At 43.1% G+C, this 19,059-nt stretch overlaps 1 protein-coding gene across 2 annotated transcripts in view; it reads right to left on the reverse strand.

The window, feature by feature from the left end:
• SNX14 (sorting nexin 14) overlaps positions 1-18,044 on the reverse strand; it is a 75,982-nt gene extending 57,938 nt beyond the window's left edge. Inside the window, exons 1-6 of one of the 2 annotated variants that reach the window (XM_045010757.1) lie at positions 17,822-18,044; positions 15,407-15,527; positions 14,533-14,609; positions 14,346-14,424; positions 9,590-9,633; positions 6,133-6,220 (exon numbers count right to left, since the gene is read on the reverse strand). In XM_045010757.1, coding sequence (XP_044866692.1) covers positions 6,133-6,220; positions 9,590-9,633; positions 14,346-14,424; positions 14,533-14,609; positions 15,407-15,527; positions 17,822-17,967 — 555 coding nt within the window. In that variant the 5' untranslated portion in view covers positions 17,968-18,044. The remainder of the gene's footprint in view (positions 1-6,132; positions 6,221-9,589; positions 9,634-14,345; positions 14,425-14,532; positions 14,610-15,406; positions 15,528-17,821) is intronic. The other variant, XM_045010758.1, reaches the window with a different exon arrangement.
• Between the last annotated feature and the right edge of the window lie 1,015 nt (positions 18,045-19,059).

The following is a 19,059-nucleotide window of genomic DNA, read 5'->3' on the forward strand; positions in this document are numbered from 1 at the left end:
AGATGGACAGGCTGTTATTAATTTCTGTCCCTTATCCCTCTTCTACCATATAACAAAGTACATGAGAGCTCAATCTCCTCTCACTGTGCAATATCAAAGCAAAATGCACGCTTACCAAAGCTCCCCTCTCCTGCCTCCTGCACTCCAGAGCCAGAGTGCTGGGACTGGCTAGACCCCTCTGGAGTGGAAAAGAGGTCCTGACTCGCCACGCCACCAGATGACCCTGCCGTGGGCTCCACATCATCCTCCAGCTCCACCTCCTCGTCCACCACTTCCTCATCAGGGTTGAGTCCACTGGCTGCTGCCTCCAGTTCCCGTTAAGTATCCACGGGGCTCTTGGTGGTGAAGGTGGGGTCACTGCTGAGGATGGTGTGCAGCTTCTTATAGAAGCAGTGTGTCTTCGGCACCTCACCAGAGCGACAGTTGGCCTCCCTTGCCTTCTGGTACGCCTGCCTCAGCGCCTTGATTTTAGCACAACACTGCTGAGCGTTCCTCTCGTGCCCCTTCCCTTGCATGCCTCTAGCAATCAGCCCATAGGTACAGAAATTCCTACAGCTAGTGTGAAGCTGTGACTGCATGGCCTCCTCTCTATATATATTCAGCAGATCAAACAGCTCCAGTGTGCTCCATGCAGGAGCACATCTGCTGGGTAAAGCCAACGTGGTCAGCTGGGAAGATACTGTGTCAAATGTACCGAGCAAACAGGAAGAGGAATTTCAAAAATTCCCAAGCCTTTAAACAGGGAGGGGCACATACCTATGTAACTTCAGGGCAGCAGAGTCCAAACTGCTGACCAGAGCGCTCATGATGGGCATTGTGGGACACCTCCTGGAGGCCAATTAGGGCGACATAACCAAGTGAGGTGTCTACACTGACGCTACATCACAAAAAGCTCTATGCTGCTTCTCAAGGTGGTTTTATTATGTTGGCATAGCAGGGGAGTTACATCGGCAGGAGGAGCATTTTAGTATGTACACCTCCACTGTTTTGTTGATATAACAGTGTAGTGTAGACAAGGCCTTAGAAAAGCAATGTAAATCTTCTGCCTTTCACAATGTATTGAATTCTCTCTCCTTCCCCACAAAATAAGTCTACAAGAAGCATTACAGCACACCTGAAACCTTCCGAGAAGAAAATGAGTTCTATGTCATTGATCATTTTCACCTGGCTTTTGAGGCATTCAAAGTAGATTGCTACAGGAAGGAATTTGACAATTTTCTTTATAAGTTGCTTACCAACTCAGTTTCTAAACCCAGTACATTCAGTGATCTACACATCACAAAACCACCACTCCAGTCTGTCCGCTTCCATATATGTAAATTCTCACACTCTGAATTACATACAGTGAAGTTGTAGCCCTGTCACTCCCAGGAGATTAGAGAGAGAAGGTGGATGAGGTAATATGTTTTATTGGACCAACTGTTGGTGAGAGAGACAAACTCTCAAGCCACACAGAGCTCTTCTTCAGGTCTGGGAAAGGTACTCCCAGCATCACAGCAAAATGCAAGGTGAAACAAATTGTTTAGCATAAGTAGTTAACATATATTGTAACGGACCATTCCAGATAGAGTGTCCCATTAACACCTCTACAGTCATAGGACAAAGAACAGGCTAGTGGGTTGCAGACAGTTGTAATAAACCATAAATCCAGTGTCTCTGTTTAGTCCATGATTTTTAGTGTCTAGCATAATAATGAATTTAAGCTCCCAGGCTCATCTTTTGAAACTATTCTGCAGGTTTCCTTTGAGGATGAAGACAGAGGTCAGATATTGAGTGATTGCTTTGTGAAAAGCGTTCACCCACAGGTGAGAGGGTGTTTTTGTCCTTTATCATTTTCCTGAGTAAGTTAATTCAAAAGAATAGTGATTACTGTATCTGGTTTCACTCACATAGTTATTAGGGCATTTAGTACACTGGATGAGGTACACCACATGTTGTGATAGGCCTGGATCCTGAAAGGTGTGTTGTGGGGGATGTTGATCACTGTAGCAGAGGAGATATGTCTGTAGGTTTCACATCCAATGTTGTGGCAGGGTCTGGTGCCACGTTGAGTTGGTGTGTCCTGGTCTGTGCGGAGCTCGCTTTTGTTGATTAGCTTGGAGAAGTTGGGGGGTGGTTTGAAGGCCAATAGAGGGGGTTCAGGAAAAATTTCTTTCAGGACAGGGTCCCCATTGAGGATGGGTTGTTGTAGTTTGATGGTACCCTGTATGGGTTCCAATGTGGGATGGCACTGACGGCTAGCGGTGAAATGTCAGAGCGGGGTTTATTTCTGTATTGAAGCAGGTTCTCTTTCGGTATTTCAGTGGCCTATTCTATGATGCAGTCTACTTCTCTGGTGGAGTGTCCTCATTTGGTGTAGGCAGTTTTAACTGTGTTAAAGTGTATAACCTGGACTTTCTCCTTGGAGCATATTCTGTGGTCTCTGAGTACCTGGCTGTAGATAACCATCCTAAACAGCAAGAAAACTGTTTATTAGATCTATGGAGGTAGGTATGGTGACCCATGGGGAGTTTCTTGGATATGGTTGTCTGTAGGGTTCTATTGCTGAAACTGATTGTTATGTTCAGAAAATTGTGGGAGTGTTCCAGAGAACCTTCAATGGACAGGTGGTGCTTGCTGAAGTTGTGGTGGAGATCTATGAGTGAGTTTAAGCTGTCTGTCCAGAGGATGAAAATATCATCAACATACCTCAGGTATTTGTCCAGAAATTCTTCTTCAAGTTGGCCCATGATGAGTCTGGCATATTGTGGAGCCACCCTAGTACTCATGGCTGTTCACGTGGTTTTGACAAAATGTTTGTTGCTGAACGTAAAACTGTTATGGGCGAGGATGAAATGGATGAATTTGGTGATGTGTTTGGGGTGAATATCTGAGGGTTGTCCATTGTTTGGAAAGTATTTGAGGCAGGCAGCTATGCGTCATTGTGAGGGATGTTGGTGTATAAGAAATTACATCCACAGTGGTGAGGATGGTGTTCTGAGGAAGGTTGTTAATATTGCAGAGTTTATGGAGAAAAATCAGTTGTGTCCTGGAGAAAGCTGGCCCTTTGTGTGGTTTGAGGATAGTTTCTAAGAGTCTTGATATACTTTCAGTAAGAGTGCCGTGGTCCTATATGACGGGTCTGCCTGGGATCCCTTGTTTGTGTATCTTGGGAAGCACGTAGAAGGGCACTGGGGAGGTTTCATGGGGGAGGAGTTTCTCTGAGTTGTTTGAGGAAGGATTGGATATTATCCTTAAATTCCTGGATAAATTGTGGTTTGGGGTTGTCTATGAGTTCTTTATAGTAGGTGGTGTCAGAGTGCTGTCGGTTGGCCTCGTTAACTTTGTCATCACAGGTGAGGACTACAGTGGTGTCTCTTTTACTACTGGTTTGATCAGTATCTGGTGGTTAGATTTCAGAGACTATATGGCTCTTTTTGTCCTATGACTGCAGAGATTTTTTAACAGGCCATTCTACCTTGAATGGTCCCTTACAATATGTGCTAACTAAACAATCTGTTCCATCTTTCATTTTGCTGTGATGCTGTGAGTACTTTTCCCAGACCTGAAGAAGAGCTGTGTGTGGCTCAAAAGCATGTCTCTCTCACCAACAGAAGTTGGTACAATAAAACATTACCTCACTCACCTTGTCACTCTGAATTACACTTTTGTGAGCTCCAAGACCTAGTATTCTGTCATCTCACTCATGTACACAAACCTTATCTCCCAGGCATAATTCATACGGCTCAATCTATCATAATGTCGTCTAAATTTGTGTTATTTATAGATATTTGCAAAACTCTGCACAATAAACACAGAAAATAAGTTTAATGATATTACATCAGATACAATCTTAATACAAAATGTATAAACTAAAAGTGTATAAAGGGGAATGTGTTTTGATTAAACTCTGGTACCTACTAAGGCTATGTCTACACTAGAGACCTTACTGCGGCACAGCTGTACCGTTGCAGCTGCACCACTGTAAGATCTCCTGTCTAACCACTCTTTGCCAACAGGAGAGAGCTCTCCGGTTGGCATAATTAAACCATCCCAACAAGTGGCAATAGCTATGTCAGCGAGAGAGTGTCTCTTGCCGACATAGCGCTGTCCACACCAGCGCTTCTATCAGTGAAACTTATGTTGGTTGGAGGGGGTGGGGGTGTTTTTTTCACACCCCAACTGACAAAAGTTTTATGGACAAAAGTGCTAGTGTAGACATACACTAAGCTTCTGCAATTCTCCACACAGCATCTAACACTTACACAGCTTACACACCACAAAAGATCAAATATATTTTTGCTCTCAGCCAAGCCTGACTGAAAATAGTATAAATATTTTGTTCCTGACAAGAAAGGTGGGGGAATTTGGATGATCATTATTCCAATTCACACAGGACATGTTTAAAAGAGGTTATATGCTAGATTATTTCAGTTCACATGTAACCTCCTTCAGGTACCTGTATAAGGTATTATCACGATCATATTTTATCTTTTCATGTATGATAGCAATAGATCAAATCAACTAATAACTCAAGTATGGCTCAAGTTACATGAATTAAAATTCTAAAAAAATTAAGACTTATGCTACATTTCCATTTTGACACATCTGCTTCATTTATAAACCTTTATGCTTACAATACAAAGAGCATTTGCTGATTGTCTTTCCCCACCTTAACTTTTAAACCATCTGCAGTACCATAAGCATGTTAACAAGCAAGACATCCAGATCTGATATTCAGCTAGGACTGAGTCAGGTTGTTCATCAGCTACGTAGCATGTGTGTATATCTTGTAGCTCAGGAAATAAAATGTATTAATAGTTGTTACTGAGGTGGAATAACACCCTTGGGTAGCTGTGTTAGCAGAGGGGCCAGCATTGAATGGGCATGGAAATGGAGCTAGCTTCTAACTCCTATTCTGCATACAACAATTAGAGGTACTTAGTGGTAGTTCTGGCAAAAGGCACTTGAGGAACATTACCAGAGAGCATCAGGAAGTTTCCATTGCACATACTGTACCTATTTAAAGGACACAGGGTGGTCAGTCCAAACTTTTCACAGGAACTAAATTCACATACAAGTTGCCACAACATGCCCCTTCCTGGACAAACATCTTGTTCAAAACTGGTGTCTGAGTCATCAGTACAGCACTTTTACCCCTATAATCTTCCTCTCAGCACACTTGCCTGTGAACATTGGGAAATGCCGGATGTTTTTTATATTTCTGTTTCAAGAGCCCTTCAGATCTCTTCAAAACTCCACTAATGTATTCCAACTCCAAAAATCAGTGTTTTTTTTTTAAATCCACTAACATTTACGGTGGTTAAATACAAAAAAAAAAAATCGTATCTGGTAATACCTCCACTTCTTATTCCCACAAGGAAAACCTGATCTTACAAAAGCCTGGCAATACGTCCTGATTGCAGACCAGCTCTCCCACCTGCTCTGTGATCCTGCTCCCTCTCCTCAGAAGCCAACTGATGATCATTCAAATTAATAATAATAAAAAAGTTCTGAATGGGCAGTTCAGGTGGAGCTTCCATACAGAAATCCAAGCCTCTGTGTTTCTGTGCACCCACCAATATACAGTATGTGCTCATTGGTCTTTGTTCGGCAACATAACCCCATCGTTCAATTTTACTTAACACTTATAACATATCATGACTCCAAGTTAGCATAGTCCCTTCTCCACACTAGTCACACCTACTGGGATTCTTAGAGTGAGCTATTTGAAGCAGTTATCCTCTTAACAAGTATAAAAATATCTTTAAAGAACTTAAGCACAGATGGAGAACCAGGTGGTAGCCACAGGGACTACAGCTCCCCAATATCTAGTAATTCTCTCTACTCCCTTAAAATGAATCACCTTAGAAACAGCCAATGCAACACAGAAGATAGTCTTGTGCCAACACAAAGCATTACTAAAACAGCGGGAACAAACACTTTCATTTGCAAGGATTCTATAGGATTGGGCTGTGGCCAAGAGTACCATGGGAGATAAGTTTCAGAGGAAGGAAGCAACTGTCAAATGTAATTCTATATAGAAAATACAGTATGTTTCTTTTGGTAACAATTAAAGAAATTAGATTTACTTTGGCATTAGATACCACTTCTTACATATAAAATCATGTTCTCTCTTCAAGCCATTTTTACCTTGTGAATTCTGCGAATTAATACAGATGCAAAAAACCTCAATGTTACTCTCAGCTCATCTACGAAGGACTCATCATCAGTTACATCCCTGCAAAGTTTTAAAACAAATCATGATGAGTAAACCAAGGAAAATATTTAGTTTGAACTTTAACCCATCCATGTCACATTTGACATTTATAAAAGAAAGAATAAAAACATTAAAAGGTGGCACTTGAAAGCATAAGAATTATCTCTAGCTTAAAAGAAAGCACAAAAACTGGGCAGGGCCAGCTGGTGATTGGTCCTCTATTCAAGCATAAAAACATGTGGACACCTAAATATAGTAGATATATTTGCACTTCTAATTAGCTGTGACTTGAGAGGCATGGTCAATGCATAAGGCTAACAGCCAGGAATTATGTTCTAATTCCTGTTCTAATATTGACTAACTGCATGACTTTGAGAAAATAACCTCTAATTCACTTTCCCCGTGTGTTTAAAAAGATAGTTACCCCGTTAGGTGGGACGGAGTGAGCCTAAATTAATGTTTGCAAAGCTTTATGAACGAAAATGCAGTAAGTGTTCAATATTATCAGTAGTGCTGGTTGAAATTTTGCATTTCTATCCAATGAGAAAGTCTGAAATTTCAAAGTGTTTTGTTTTGACAAAATTATCAAAATGTTTCTACTATTATATATTATAGTATAGTTCTGATAATTTCCTGCAAAAAATTAGATGAAATTGGTACATTCCGAGAAAACATTTTGATTGTGTGGAATCAGCATTTTCTGACAAAACAGTTTTCCCATCAGAAAGTTTTTGACTAGCTCTAATTAGAATACAATATTCATGTTACCTACAATACAGCGGGGGGTTTTTAATTTTCATTTGTTAAAAATTGACCAAAAGTAGCTCATCCTATTGCCCCCACAAGTAGGCAACAGCATGTTAGAGCTCTAATATGCAAAATATGCATGATGGTAGAAGGTGGCATCAGCTGGTGGGGCCAAGGAAAAAATCCTCTTGTGCCCAGTTCCCATTTTTCCTGCCTAAAAGGGCCTATCTGGTGTTAAGGAAGTCTGTGCTCCTTTCCCTGACAGGAAGATGTCATCCCAGAGTCCTCTCCCACCCTAAATTCTTGCCCAGCTGCTCTAGTCTGGGAAAGAAAGAGATCCCACACCTGTCCCATCATTGAAATCTGCCCCTTCCTACAAACCGGTGTCTGCTGAGGGCCTCATTTTCCTGTTTGGGAGAAATAGATTTCCCCAAAGACGCAAACAGAGAGATGGGATGGAAGAGTGAAACAGGAAGAGAAAAAAATCCTAGAACATTAGACAATTCTGCCCTAATGACAGTCAAACATACTAAGATGATTTGTCCTTAAGTAAAAATAATTCTCCAATTTTGTATATTGCCCCAAGACTTCAGGCAATAAGCCATAACTTCAGAAAATTTCCCCACCTCGAAGTGCTAGTTCACTGCTTTTTATTATCAATATGCTAAGGTGTCCAGAGGACCCAATTATGACCAGGACCCCACTGTGCTAAGCACAATACAAACACGTAAGAACTTTTTTGGACCTTGTGATTCTTAAATGTAATATCTTGAATCTAAGTTCTCTCTGTCAGTCTGAAGTAATGTAAAAGATACAGTGCCCATAGATTCTCCACCAATTTTAAATTATAAAATATTAAAGACAGCCTCCTAAAATTTTATTTAAAAGGAGGTCCGCAAAATGTCCTCAGGATTTCATATACTTTAAAGTTTACTCAGCTAATGAGCACTCAAAGCGTATCCATTTTGGTGATGTACAACACAGTGTTCGGGCTCCCTCTGCTGTCCTGCAGAGAAGTGTATAGTTTTGTTCAGTATATTCAAACTGATATTGATACATCCAAAGCAAAGGCATAACTAAATAGAGACATGTAGACTTCAGTCATATTTAAAAATAAACTGGATAAACAGAATGCCTGTAAAAAAAATTCTGAACTTCTAGTGGGTAAGACAGACAACGTAAAATAAAAGATGAGAGTAGTTGACTGATTCTTTTAACAAACATCACCTTTAAGAAGGGGAAAGTCAAATTCAGAGTTGAATTAGGTGAAATCCAGTGTCTTATTTGTTTTAGAAATTAAAATAACCTTATATCATGGCATTAATATACACCAAGAATTGAAATACACCTCTACCCCGATATAATGCTGTCCTCGGGAGCCAAAAAATCTTATGTTATAGGTGAAACCACATTATATAGAACTTGCTTTGATCCGCCAGAGCGCACAGCCCCACCCCCCCGGAGTGCTGCTTTACCACATTATATCCGAATTAGTGTTATATCAGGGTAGAGGTTTATTTAAGTTATTTTCCTTCAAAGTGCTTAGAGTAATATGCCTTTAATTAAAAAAAAAAACAGAAGAAACCCATACAGGCCCCAGTCTTGCAAAGACTTAGTCACACTCATGCTTAAACTTAAGCATGTGAATAGTCTCATCTGAGTTCAACAGAACTATCCACAGTCTTAAAATTAAGCATGTGCAGAACCTTTGCAGGGTCAAAGCCTTAGTTCATATCTTGAATGTATTTTCCTTTTTTTTTTTTTTTTAAAAGGATAAAAGAGTTTATTTTTAGATTAAGACACCACATGAAATACAGGATCAGAGGAATAGTTATAGTTTAGAACAGGGGTGGCCAACCTGAGCCTGAGAAAGAGCCAGAATTTACCAATGTATGTTACCAAAGAGCCACAGTAATATGTCAGCAGCCCCACATCAGCTCCCCAGCTCCCAGCGCCTCCTACCCACCGACAGCCCCACTGATCAGCGCCTCCCACTCCCTCTCTCCCAATCAACTGTTTCATGGCATGCAGGAGGCTCGGGGGAGGGAGGAGCGAGGGCACGGCAGGCTCGGGGGACGGGGTGGAGTGGGGGCAGGGCCTGTGGCAGTGCCAGGGATTGAACAGTGAGCACACACACCCTGGCACATTGGGAAGTTGGCGCCTGTAGTTCCAGCCCTGGAATCAGTGTCTACAGAAGGAGCCGCATATTAACTTTTGAAGAGCCACATGTGGCTCCGGAGCCACAGGTTGGCCACCCCTGGTTTAGAATCGTAACTCATAAAAGAGGATTTTTAAAATTCTTACAGTTTTTGAACCTCTTATCATGGTTGCAGCAAAAATGTGTCTTTCCAGGAAAGCCTCACTAAGATACAAAGTGTTTTTATAGTTTCAATACAAATTTCATAAAAATCTTTGTAATATTTTAAATTTAGAACAAATTGATCCACTCTACTTAACTAATAAGATATAAAACAAAGTAAGGTGATAACACTGTTAAAATGCGAAAGTAAAAAAAAAAATTTATTTTATTATTTTTAACACAAAAAACTAAATATGTATTTTGTAAAGGACTGTTTCCACTATACTGTTTTGAATGAAGGGTCATTATTAGAAGAAAAAGTAATATTTGTGGAAAATTCATACCTGTACCATGGATAAACAAAATTTTCCAGCACCAGTTCAAGCACCTGAGTAGAACAAAGACAATCACATTACAAAATAAGGGATCTATTTATTCTACATACTTGTTCGAAGAGCTGAAAGAAAAAAATACACAAACATCTTTTCTAACCTCACTAAACGTGTACATTATAACTCTAAAATGACAAGAGATTAAAGATGGAGAAACCAAATGCATTGGCTAGAGAAAAATATGTTAAAAAAAAGAGGAAGGGGGAAGACACCTGGAGGAAAGAAGAGGAGGAACGTATTTCTAAGCAAACACTGTAAAGCTGAAAGCCATACAGTCAAATGCTCTATGTAGGACAAGCTTTCTGTGGGCCTTTAAAGAAGGGACCAAGGCTGCCAGGAAGAGGAACTATGAGAGTATAGGTCTAGGGATGAAGCATTCAATAGCAAGTCAGAGGAGTAAGCCTGAGGATCGACTGAAAGAAAGTGAGACCTTGGAAAGTTAATGTGCAATCAATAGGAGGAGAGAATTAGAAAGCAGTGATCAGATGGCCAAGATGATATTTGCCTCTGAGAAGAGCAACTGATCACAGGTGATAGAGAACACCCAGCCATGCCGCTGCTGTGTTCTACATTGCCTCAGGGGCCCAGTCTGACCATGCTAGACAATATGATGGCTTAGAGTGTTTGTCAATCAAACTGACGGAGGGATGAATTGGACTGACAGGTGAAAGAACCATCCCCCCCTCCTGCCCAAGTAAAACAAAACATTATTCCTTAGGTCTCTTCTTTAACAACATGGAACCAAAAAAAAAAGCAAAGAACTAATGATATATTTGTAATGATAGTTCTGAACCAGGAACACCATTTTATTTTGTGATGCTGGCTACAGACATCTCTGATCAGCTCTTTCACAATAACACATTGGCATGGTTTATGCCACAAAGTCTCACAAGTGCATTGATCAAGAGCTAAGCAACCCTACGCTGTAAATATATTATTGGTAGATAATTCAAGTAAGTAATTTTTCAGTCAGATTCATTTTATGCACTTGTGACATTTAAAACTATATTACATATCACATCTTGAACTCAGTCCAAGATGAATGGGACAGCAGATTTCATGCAATTTACATGAGTTGCAGCATCATTCTATAACCCAGAGTTTGCAATAGAAACATGGAAAATCATGCCCCACTCCAGCACCAAGTCTTCTCCATTATGTCTTCTTTCACACTTAACTGGAGTAGTCAGGGCTTTAATACAGTTTCATGATTCTCTAAGGCACGTGGTTGTAGTACTGCCATACAAACAGCAATTCTGAATACCATACTCCATCATCCTCCAGGATATTCTCACTGCATTTATTTCCAAAGAGATGTACTTCTTAATAAAGGTTCTAAACATGTTAATCTCTTGATGGAATTGAACTACAAGTACTAATGTTTGCTAATTGGAGCTCTTCAACTCATTCTGCTCTCAAGATACTCATTGTGCATTGTCAAGATGCTGTAAAAAAGTCAGCTATTGCATAAGGAAGTGCACTATTTTATTTTTTTAAATATGCACTCACATTCAGGAAGGAAATAACTCTAGGCGATAGTCATGGCACATCTTAATTATTGGTACTATGTATTATTTTAAAAAACCCAGAAACATGCTGGCTCCTTCCCATAAACAAACGGCCCCGTTTTAGAGAACTTAATCTAAATTTAGGTCACAATAGAGTGCACAACAGTACACTGGAAAGAACAATGGATAACAAAGGACAATATTTTATTATTTAGTATTGGTAGAATTGTAATGACAGTCCTGGACCTACCTTGGAGCCTCAGTTTTAGTATGCACTCATTTTCATAGATAAGGCCCCAAGACACTATTATGATCATGTAGTCTGACTTCCCGTTCCTGTACAACACAGGCCATAGGATTTCCCTGAATTTCCTCCTGTTTGAAGTAGAGCATATCTAGATTTTATAAACACCAGTGATGGAGAATCCACCACAACCCTTGGTAAATTGTTCCAGTGGTTAATTACACTCATTTAAAAATCTGTGCCTTATTTCAAGTCAATTTCTCTAGCTTCAGCTTCCAGCCACTGGCTCTTATTATATTCTGTCTGTTGGATTGAAGACCCTTTTATAATAAAATTTCTGTTCCCCATCTGGGTACTTATAGTCTGTGATCAAGTCACATCTTCACCTTGTGACACTCTGTACCTCGGGGGGAACACCCTGCACTCCCATGTTCATCCTTATATGATTGTATGGTATCCAATGCAAAGTTTGTCATGTCGGGTGTCTTCGGAAGGCTCATGATACACTAAGCATTGTTGTTATAGTAATGTTATAGGTTGTAATTTCATGTATATAGTTATGAGGCTGAAAATGTGTCCTCATGGCTTAAAACAAGCCCAGGCAAAACTCTCCAGGAGAAGAGGGGCATCATGAGGGCATGTATGGGACAAACCCAGCCCAACCTCACAGGAACAAAGGACACTGGCCTAGATGGCAACAAAGGATCTGTTGGACTCTCAAGCGAATCACCCCCTTCCCTTGGTCAATTTGGCACTGCGATGAGGTAATCATCTTTGACTTAAAGGGAGGGGGGCAAAGCTAAGAGGGAAGAAAGAACATGATAAAAGGGAGAGACGTTTGCCATGCTCTCTCTCTTCCACCTCCATCTCCAGACACCCCCACCAAGCGACTGAGTGCTGATCAAAAGGGAAGAACCTGGCTGAAGGGCAACCAGCCAGCCTGTGGTGAGAAACATCTAAGTTTGTAAGGGCACTGAAAGTGTTAAGATCAGCTTAGAATGCATTTTGTTTTTATTTCATTTGACCAAATCTGACTTCTTGTGCTTTGACTTATCACTTAAAATCTCTTCTGTAGTTAATAAATTTGTTTGCTTATTCTATCTGAAGCAGTGCGTTTGGTTTGAAGTGTGTCCAAGACTCCCCTTGGGATAACAAGCCTGGTACATATTAATTTCTTTGTTAAACTGACGAACTCATATAAGCTTGCAGTGGACATAACTGGACACTGCAAGACGGAGGTTCCTAGGGTTGTGTCTGGGACCGGAGATGTTGGCTAGCATCATTCGGTTGCACAATCCAAGCAGTGACTGGCCAAAAGTGCTCAGTCACATAGCTGTGAGCAGCTTACATGCTATAGAGGCTGTGTGTGAACAGCCTGGGAGTGGGGGTTCTCACAGCAGAGCAGGGTAAGGCTGCCTCCCCAAGTCGAGGATTAGGGTCACCTAGCAGATCACCGGTCCAGATAACACCAGGGGAACGTCACACACTATCTGACAAGATAAGCCAACTGAGCTCCCTGAGGGTCTGTGACGTTATTGATATAAATGGGGACCATATAGAACACGGGTTGCAACCAAGGTCCTGTAGTGGCACCAAATCTTAAGTAAAGGGGGTCATATAAGGTGTCTAAGACCAGGTTCTGGGTTGCTGGTTATGATTATGCTGTCTGTATGTCTGTGTATCATTTTGTAGTTGAAGTTATAAGTATTGGCTCTGTACTGTCTGAATTTTGTATTATGCTCTGCTTCTGGGAAATATCCCAGACAAGCTGGTGTTAGCCCTGCCTAGCTGGCTTGATGGCCCATTAAGGACCATCAGCTACACAATTGACCCATGGAGAAAAGGCAGACACGCCTTATGACTCAGCAAAGTATACAGAGACTTGTCCATGTGACTGCAGACTCCATTTTGCTGTAATCTTCCACAGCGAGGACAAAGAGATTCTTACACCTGGAAAAGTCTATATAAGGCTAATGCCTCATCTCCATTTTGGTCTTCAATACTGCTTCTTACCTCTGGAGGGACTTTGCTACAAACTGAAGCTCTGCACAAAGGACTGACTGACCCATCCCAGCGGGGGATGTACTCCAGAGACTTGATTTGAACCTGCAGTTTATGCCATCACTGCTGCAAGCCTGAACTAAGACCTTTGCCATTACTGTATGTAATTGATTCCATTTAACCAATTCTACCTCTCATCTCTACCTTTTTCCCTTTGTAAATAAACCTTTAGATTTTAGATTCTAAAGGATTGGCAACAGCGTGATTTGTGGGTAAGATCTGATGTGTATATTGACCTGGGTCTGGGGCTTGGTCCTTTGGGATCGAGAGAACCTTTTTCTTTTATTGGGGTGTTGGTTTTCATAACCATTCATCCCCAGGACGAGTGCACTGGTGGTGATACTGGGAAACTGGAGTGTCTAAGGAAATTGCTCGTGTGACTTGTGGTTAAGCCAGTGGGGTGAGACCGAAGTCCTTTTTGTCCGGCTGGTTTGGTTTGCCTTAGAGGTGGAAAAACCCCAGCTTAGGGCTGTGACTGCCTTGTTTGAGCAATTGGTCCTGATTTGGCACTCTCAGTTGGGTCCCGCCAGAACCACATCGTCACAGGGTCTCATTATGATGCATGCTTTCCGGTCCTTTAATCATTCTCATGGCTTTTCTCTGAATTCTCCAATTTTTCAACATCTTTTTTGAATTGTGGACACCAAAATGGGACACAATATTCCAGAAGCAGTTGCACCTGTGCAAAATTCAGCAGTAGTATAATCTCTCTATTCCTCCTTGATTTCATATTTTTAATACCTAAAAGAATTGTGATGGACTCACTTCTGATGTCCAAAAGTGATGATGAGTCTTAAGGAGGGATCTGAATGACAAAACGTTAGTTGTTTTGGATTTCAATGCACTGAAATCATGTCAAATAATTAATATTAATTGATGATTAAATAACAGTTACCTCTGAGAGAGAGGCATCAACCTTGGAAGACACTTGTAGATCCAACCATGGCTGGTAGTTTTCCAGAAGCAATGCAGGTCTGTAAGAAACCAAGAGAGATAATACAACATTTAATAGAAGGTTCTCTCACCCCAAAGTACAAAATGTAACAACTGTTATGATAAGAAATGCCAAATATTTAACTTACCTATGCCTTTTGCATTTGACATTACCACATACAGCACAGCTGTGACCTTGGGGAAATAGCTCCTGCAGTTCTAATTGCTAAGAAAGAGAAAGTATTTAAAAAGTCTCAGTTTTTCAAAATCCTCTATCTCAATGCACTTATGCATTAGCCAATTTGTTTTTACTGTATGTGATTAAAGTAAAATTAAATTGCTCAAAATATCACAGATTGCTTGATTTTTACTTTTTTCTTTTGGGGTGTGTGTGGGGTGAATACAAAGATAATTAAGTTAGTAAAGTACCAAATGGAAGCAATTGAATTTAAGAAAATAACTTACAGATTAAAATTAACCTATCAACACAAAACATTCTAAATTCAACAGAAAGGTGATTTAGAATTGACGTTTCTTTCTTTGAAACTTTCAAATTCATGTAAAGGAGATTGAGTATGGCCAGTAAGATATATTCTGAATTCATTTTGTCAAAGGAAATGCGTCTCTTTTACAAGCATCACGTTATCATGCAGGTTTAGGATTTAAAAAAAGAATGCAACTACTACAGACACTCTAAAAGCATTATACAGGCAGCAGTTGAATTGCCAACACTGACGACTGCATATTTCAAGCCCTTAAGTAATAAAGCCCTAATCCTGCAAACACACTTACTTAACACATGTAAATAGTTCCATTGGGTTCAACCCAAATATTTGCAAGATTAGGGCCTTCATTTGTATATGAAGACTGTACACTAAAGGAAGTTACAAGTTAATATCAACTGCATTCATCACTGTTACATTAACAGAGCATAAAATTTTCTAAAATTACTGTTTGTACATATTGCTACAAAATAAATGGAGAAAAATTAAACAAACACTACAAAGAAAAAATTAAGTTTACCTTGGGTTTATATTTTATTGTAAAAAGAATATTTGGCAAGAGAGAATCTGGTCCTAATGAGCAGTAGAATGTGACAACGCCAGCAACAAATGACCAGAAGATCATTAAAATGTGAAGATACCTTGTAAACAAACAGAAAAAAAAACTGTATAACAAGGTAGACAATACCATATGGTATGTTTACAGCAGAATTTTTCAGAATGACATATAAACACAAGTATTTCTTTTAGTGACTACTCTATCAAAAATTACACCTATCTCAGGAGTTCTCAAACTGGGAGTCACAACAGGTCAGGAGGTCAAGAAGTGGTTACATGGAGGTTGTGAGCTGTCAACCCCTAGGTGGCAGGGCTGCAGCTGTCAGCCCCAGGTGGGGTCGCAGACAGCCACTGGGAGGGGGGGATGTTGCACTCAGAGGCTTGCTGTGTGAAAGAGATCACCAATACAAAAAGCTTGAGGACCACTGCTTTGTGTGTTCATGAACAGAGTCTTATCTCAATGACTGGAGCTGCCAGTTACGTAAATCTAAGGTGAACTCATCCACAGACAGGAATAATAAAACAGCAATACTAATATAGTACATTATTTCAAAGCATATTACAAATATAACTAATCCCCACAACACCTCTGAAGTGGGTACTGGCCTGCAGATCTATGTTCAGACTAGACAACACTTAATCTCTTCTTGTTTTGATATTGACTGACAAGGCAATGAGTTAATATAATATTTTACATTTACTTAATAGCACCTTTTAAGCATTCAAATATGAATTTTTAACCCTCCTATGACAGATGGTGAGTCTAAATACTAATTTTTTATAGGGACACAGCACTCTCTACCTTAGATGCTCTATGGGAATTGTTTACATTTTTTTTCAAACAAGTAGTGAGTATAGTAATAGATGCTGAAATAAGTTTTTAGTCAGTATCATAATGACCTCTTCTAGAGCTGTGCTCGATGTAGCTGATAAATGTTTTTTTTGTCCAGGAACTTTTTGTTAAATTTTAAGAAACCTAAACTAGCATTCTCCTCTAAGGGCATATCTTCACTAGCAACATTAAAGTGCAGCTACGGCAGCACTTTAATGTGGCTGTGTAGTCATGGCACCAGCACTGGTGTACTGTCTACACTGCCACTTTACAGTGCTGAAATTTGCAGCGCTCGGGCGGTGGGGAGGGGGTATTTTTTCTGAGTGAGAAAGTTGCAGTGCTGTAAAGTAGCAGTGTAGATAAGGCCTAAGTCTCCCAGTAGGTCTAGTTTTATCAGGGAATCTCATACTGAAAATGCCTCAGGGAAAAAAGTAAGCATGTGTGCCCTGCAGGGCTTTGGAGCGGAGCCCGGAGCTGGAGTGCAGAGCAGCTCCGGAGCAGTGGAGCTGCAGGCTTTTGCCTGGAGCTGGAGCGGAGCCGGAGCACTGCTCCAAAGCCCTACCTTGTACAGCACAGAATCAGCACCAGGACTTTATTAAGTCTATACGTGTTACTTTATAAATAACTCTTCCTCATACCATATACAATTTATGTTTAATAATTTGGGGATGGGCATGTTGCTATTCAGGATTGTAATGCACACACTCTGGAGATTAGGGTAAGAAAGGAGACCGACCAAAAAGCGGAGTGAGACTATGCAATCACGCGCTGGGAGCACTATAACAACACACTGATATTGACACACACACACCCAAAGTTATTTATTCACAGGATAGGTCAAGAAGAAGGATGTTCCCTCTCCTGGCTGAGGAGAGTATAAATGGGGATGTGAAGCAAGCCTGGGGTCATGGAAGGGTAAAGGCAGAGGGTGTCGCTTTCTGGCTCCCTCTTCCCCACACAGTCTGGCCCCTCGCTACAAACTCTGCCTTGAATTGCTAGCCGCTAACACGTCGCCCCTGGGAGGGAAGAAGACGCTGTTTGCCGCCTCTCCTCTAAAACTGGAAACCGTTTGAACTAAACCCTCACGTTCCCTGCTTCCCAACGTGCCGGGGCTGTGTCAGGGCAGCTGCGCCTGACCGCGGGTACCGGGGCAGGGCTGAGCAGTCACGGCCTCTCCCCGCCCCCGGCCACAGCAGCCGGGCTGACAGCGCCACGCAGCTACCTCGGTGGGGCGCCCGTCGCTCTTCCCGGGCGAGCTCCCGCCAGCGCAGCCCGTGGGACGGAGGAAGCCAGTTCCCATCCCGCCCTCCCCGGCCGGGCCTGGAGAACTGCCCCCAGCGCCCTTCGCGGCCCCGCTGCAGGCAAACAGCCCCCACGGGCCCCGGCCAACAAACAGGGGAGCGTCGGCCCTGCTCCCCCCCCCCGACACCCTTCCGCGTCATCCCCAGCAACGGCCGCTCGGAGGTCGCCGCCGGCAGTTGGGAAGGGGGCGGGCGGCAGCAGGGACCCAGCGAGACGGACGCGGGCCCAGGCGGTGGCCGTTACCGGTTCAGCAGGAGGGTGGCCGCGCTGAGTCCCAGCAGGATGCAGCAGAACAGCGGGTACTGGCGGCAGGTCTCCCGCAGCGCCTCCAGCCCCCGCGCGCGCTGCCTCAGCCTCTCGCCCGCCGCGCGTGCCCACCCCCACCACATCGCCGCCAGCGGGGGAGGGGCGCGGCGCACCCAGCGCGGGGACCCTCGAACCCACGGCGTGGGGAGGGGAGGAGGGAGTCGTAGCGCCGCTTCCGCTCTTTGTCACGTGATTCCACCACCACGTGATTGTACTAGCGTGCGTCGCGTCCGTACCGTGCGTGAAGCTGGGAGCGCCGGCGCCATGGTGATGGGGGCGGGGCGCTAGGACCCAGCCGCGCTGGAGGCAGATGGCAAAGCTCCGATAACGAGCGTCGAGCCGAGACGCCACGGCCCTTGTGTACCCCGAGGGGTGGATGGGCCCTGCCGCCCCGGGGCCCCGTTGGCTGCGCGCCGCCGCCGCGAACGCCCCGGCCCCACCGCGGCAGTCGGGGCGAGGCCTGGGCTGCCCTCAAGATGGCTGCGTGGGCGGGGGGTGCCGGTTAGCGCGGGAGAAGCGGCCTGCTCCCCTGGCCAGCCGGGCCGGCCCTGTAGTGAGAAGCGGGGCGATCGTAGCGACGCCTGGGCAACGGGCCCGGCGCAGGGGGGCAAATTCTGCGCTATGGCGCGAAGTAGCGGGAGCGAGGCCGTCGCGGTGCCGGATACTGTTGTGGCGTGTGCGGGGGTCTGGGAGGTGGCCCGGTGGAAACGGGGCTGGGGGAGGAGCCGGGGAAACCGACCCGCTTCCCTTTCTTAATCATTCCCCCGTCAGCAGCCTCGGACCACGCGCGGCCAGCCCTGCGAGCCGGTAGCGGGTGTCGGCCTGCTGCTGGCTCCATGGACTCAGCCGCAGTTACTGTTTCCTATGATACTTTCCCCCTTTTTTGCATTTTGTTCCCGTTAGGAGCCATCTAGAGTCTTGGCTCGAGAAATCCCCGTGGGGGGAGATTGGTGTTTGGGGAGTCCCGTTAGTGCACACTTGGCTGCTTTGTCCTCTAGCTTCACTGGGGGTGAATGGCTTTATTTTTAAAATTTGACATTTTCTTGAACCAGCTATTGAGGGGAAAAAGGCAGCAGTTTAGAGCAGTTTTAAACTAGGTCTGATTTGGGGCAAGAACTATTCCCGTTGTACCTTATGCATAAAAAGATCCTTTCCAGCAAGTGGCCAGTGACCAA

This window comes from Mauremys mutica, chromosome 3 (assembly GCF_020497125.1).
Source record: "Mauremys mutica isolate MM-2020 ecotype Southern chromosome 3, ASM2049712v1, whole genome shotgun sequence".
Lineage (NCBI taxonomy): Eukaryota > Metazoa > Chordata > Testudines > Geoemydidae > Mauremys > Mauremys mutica.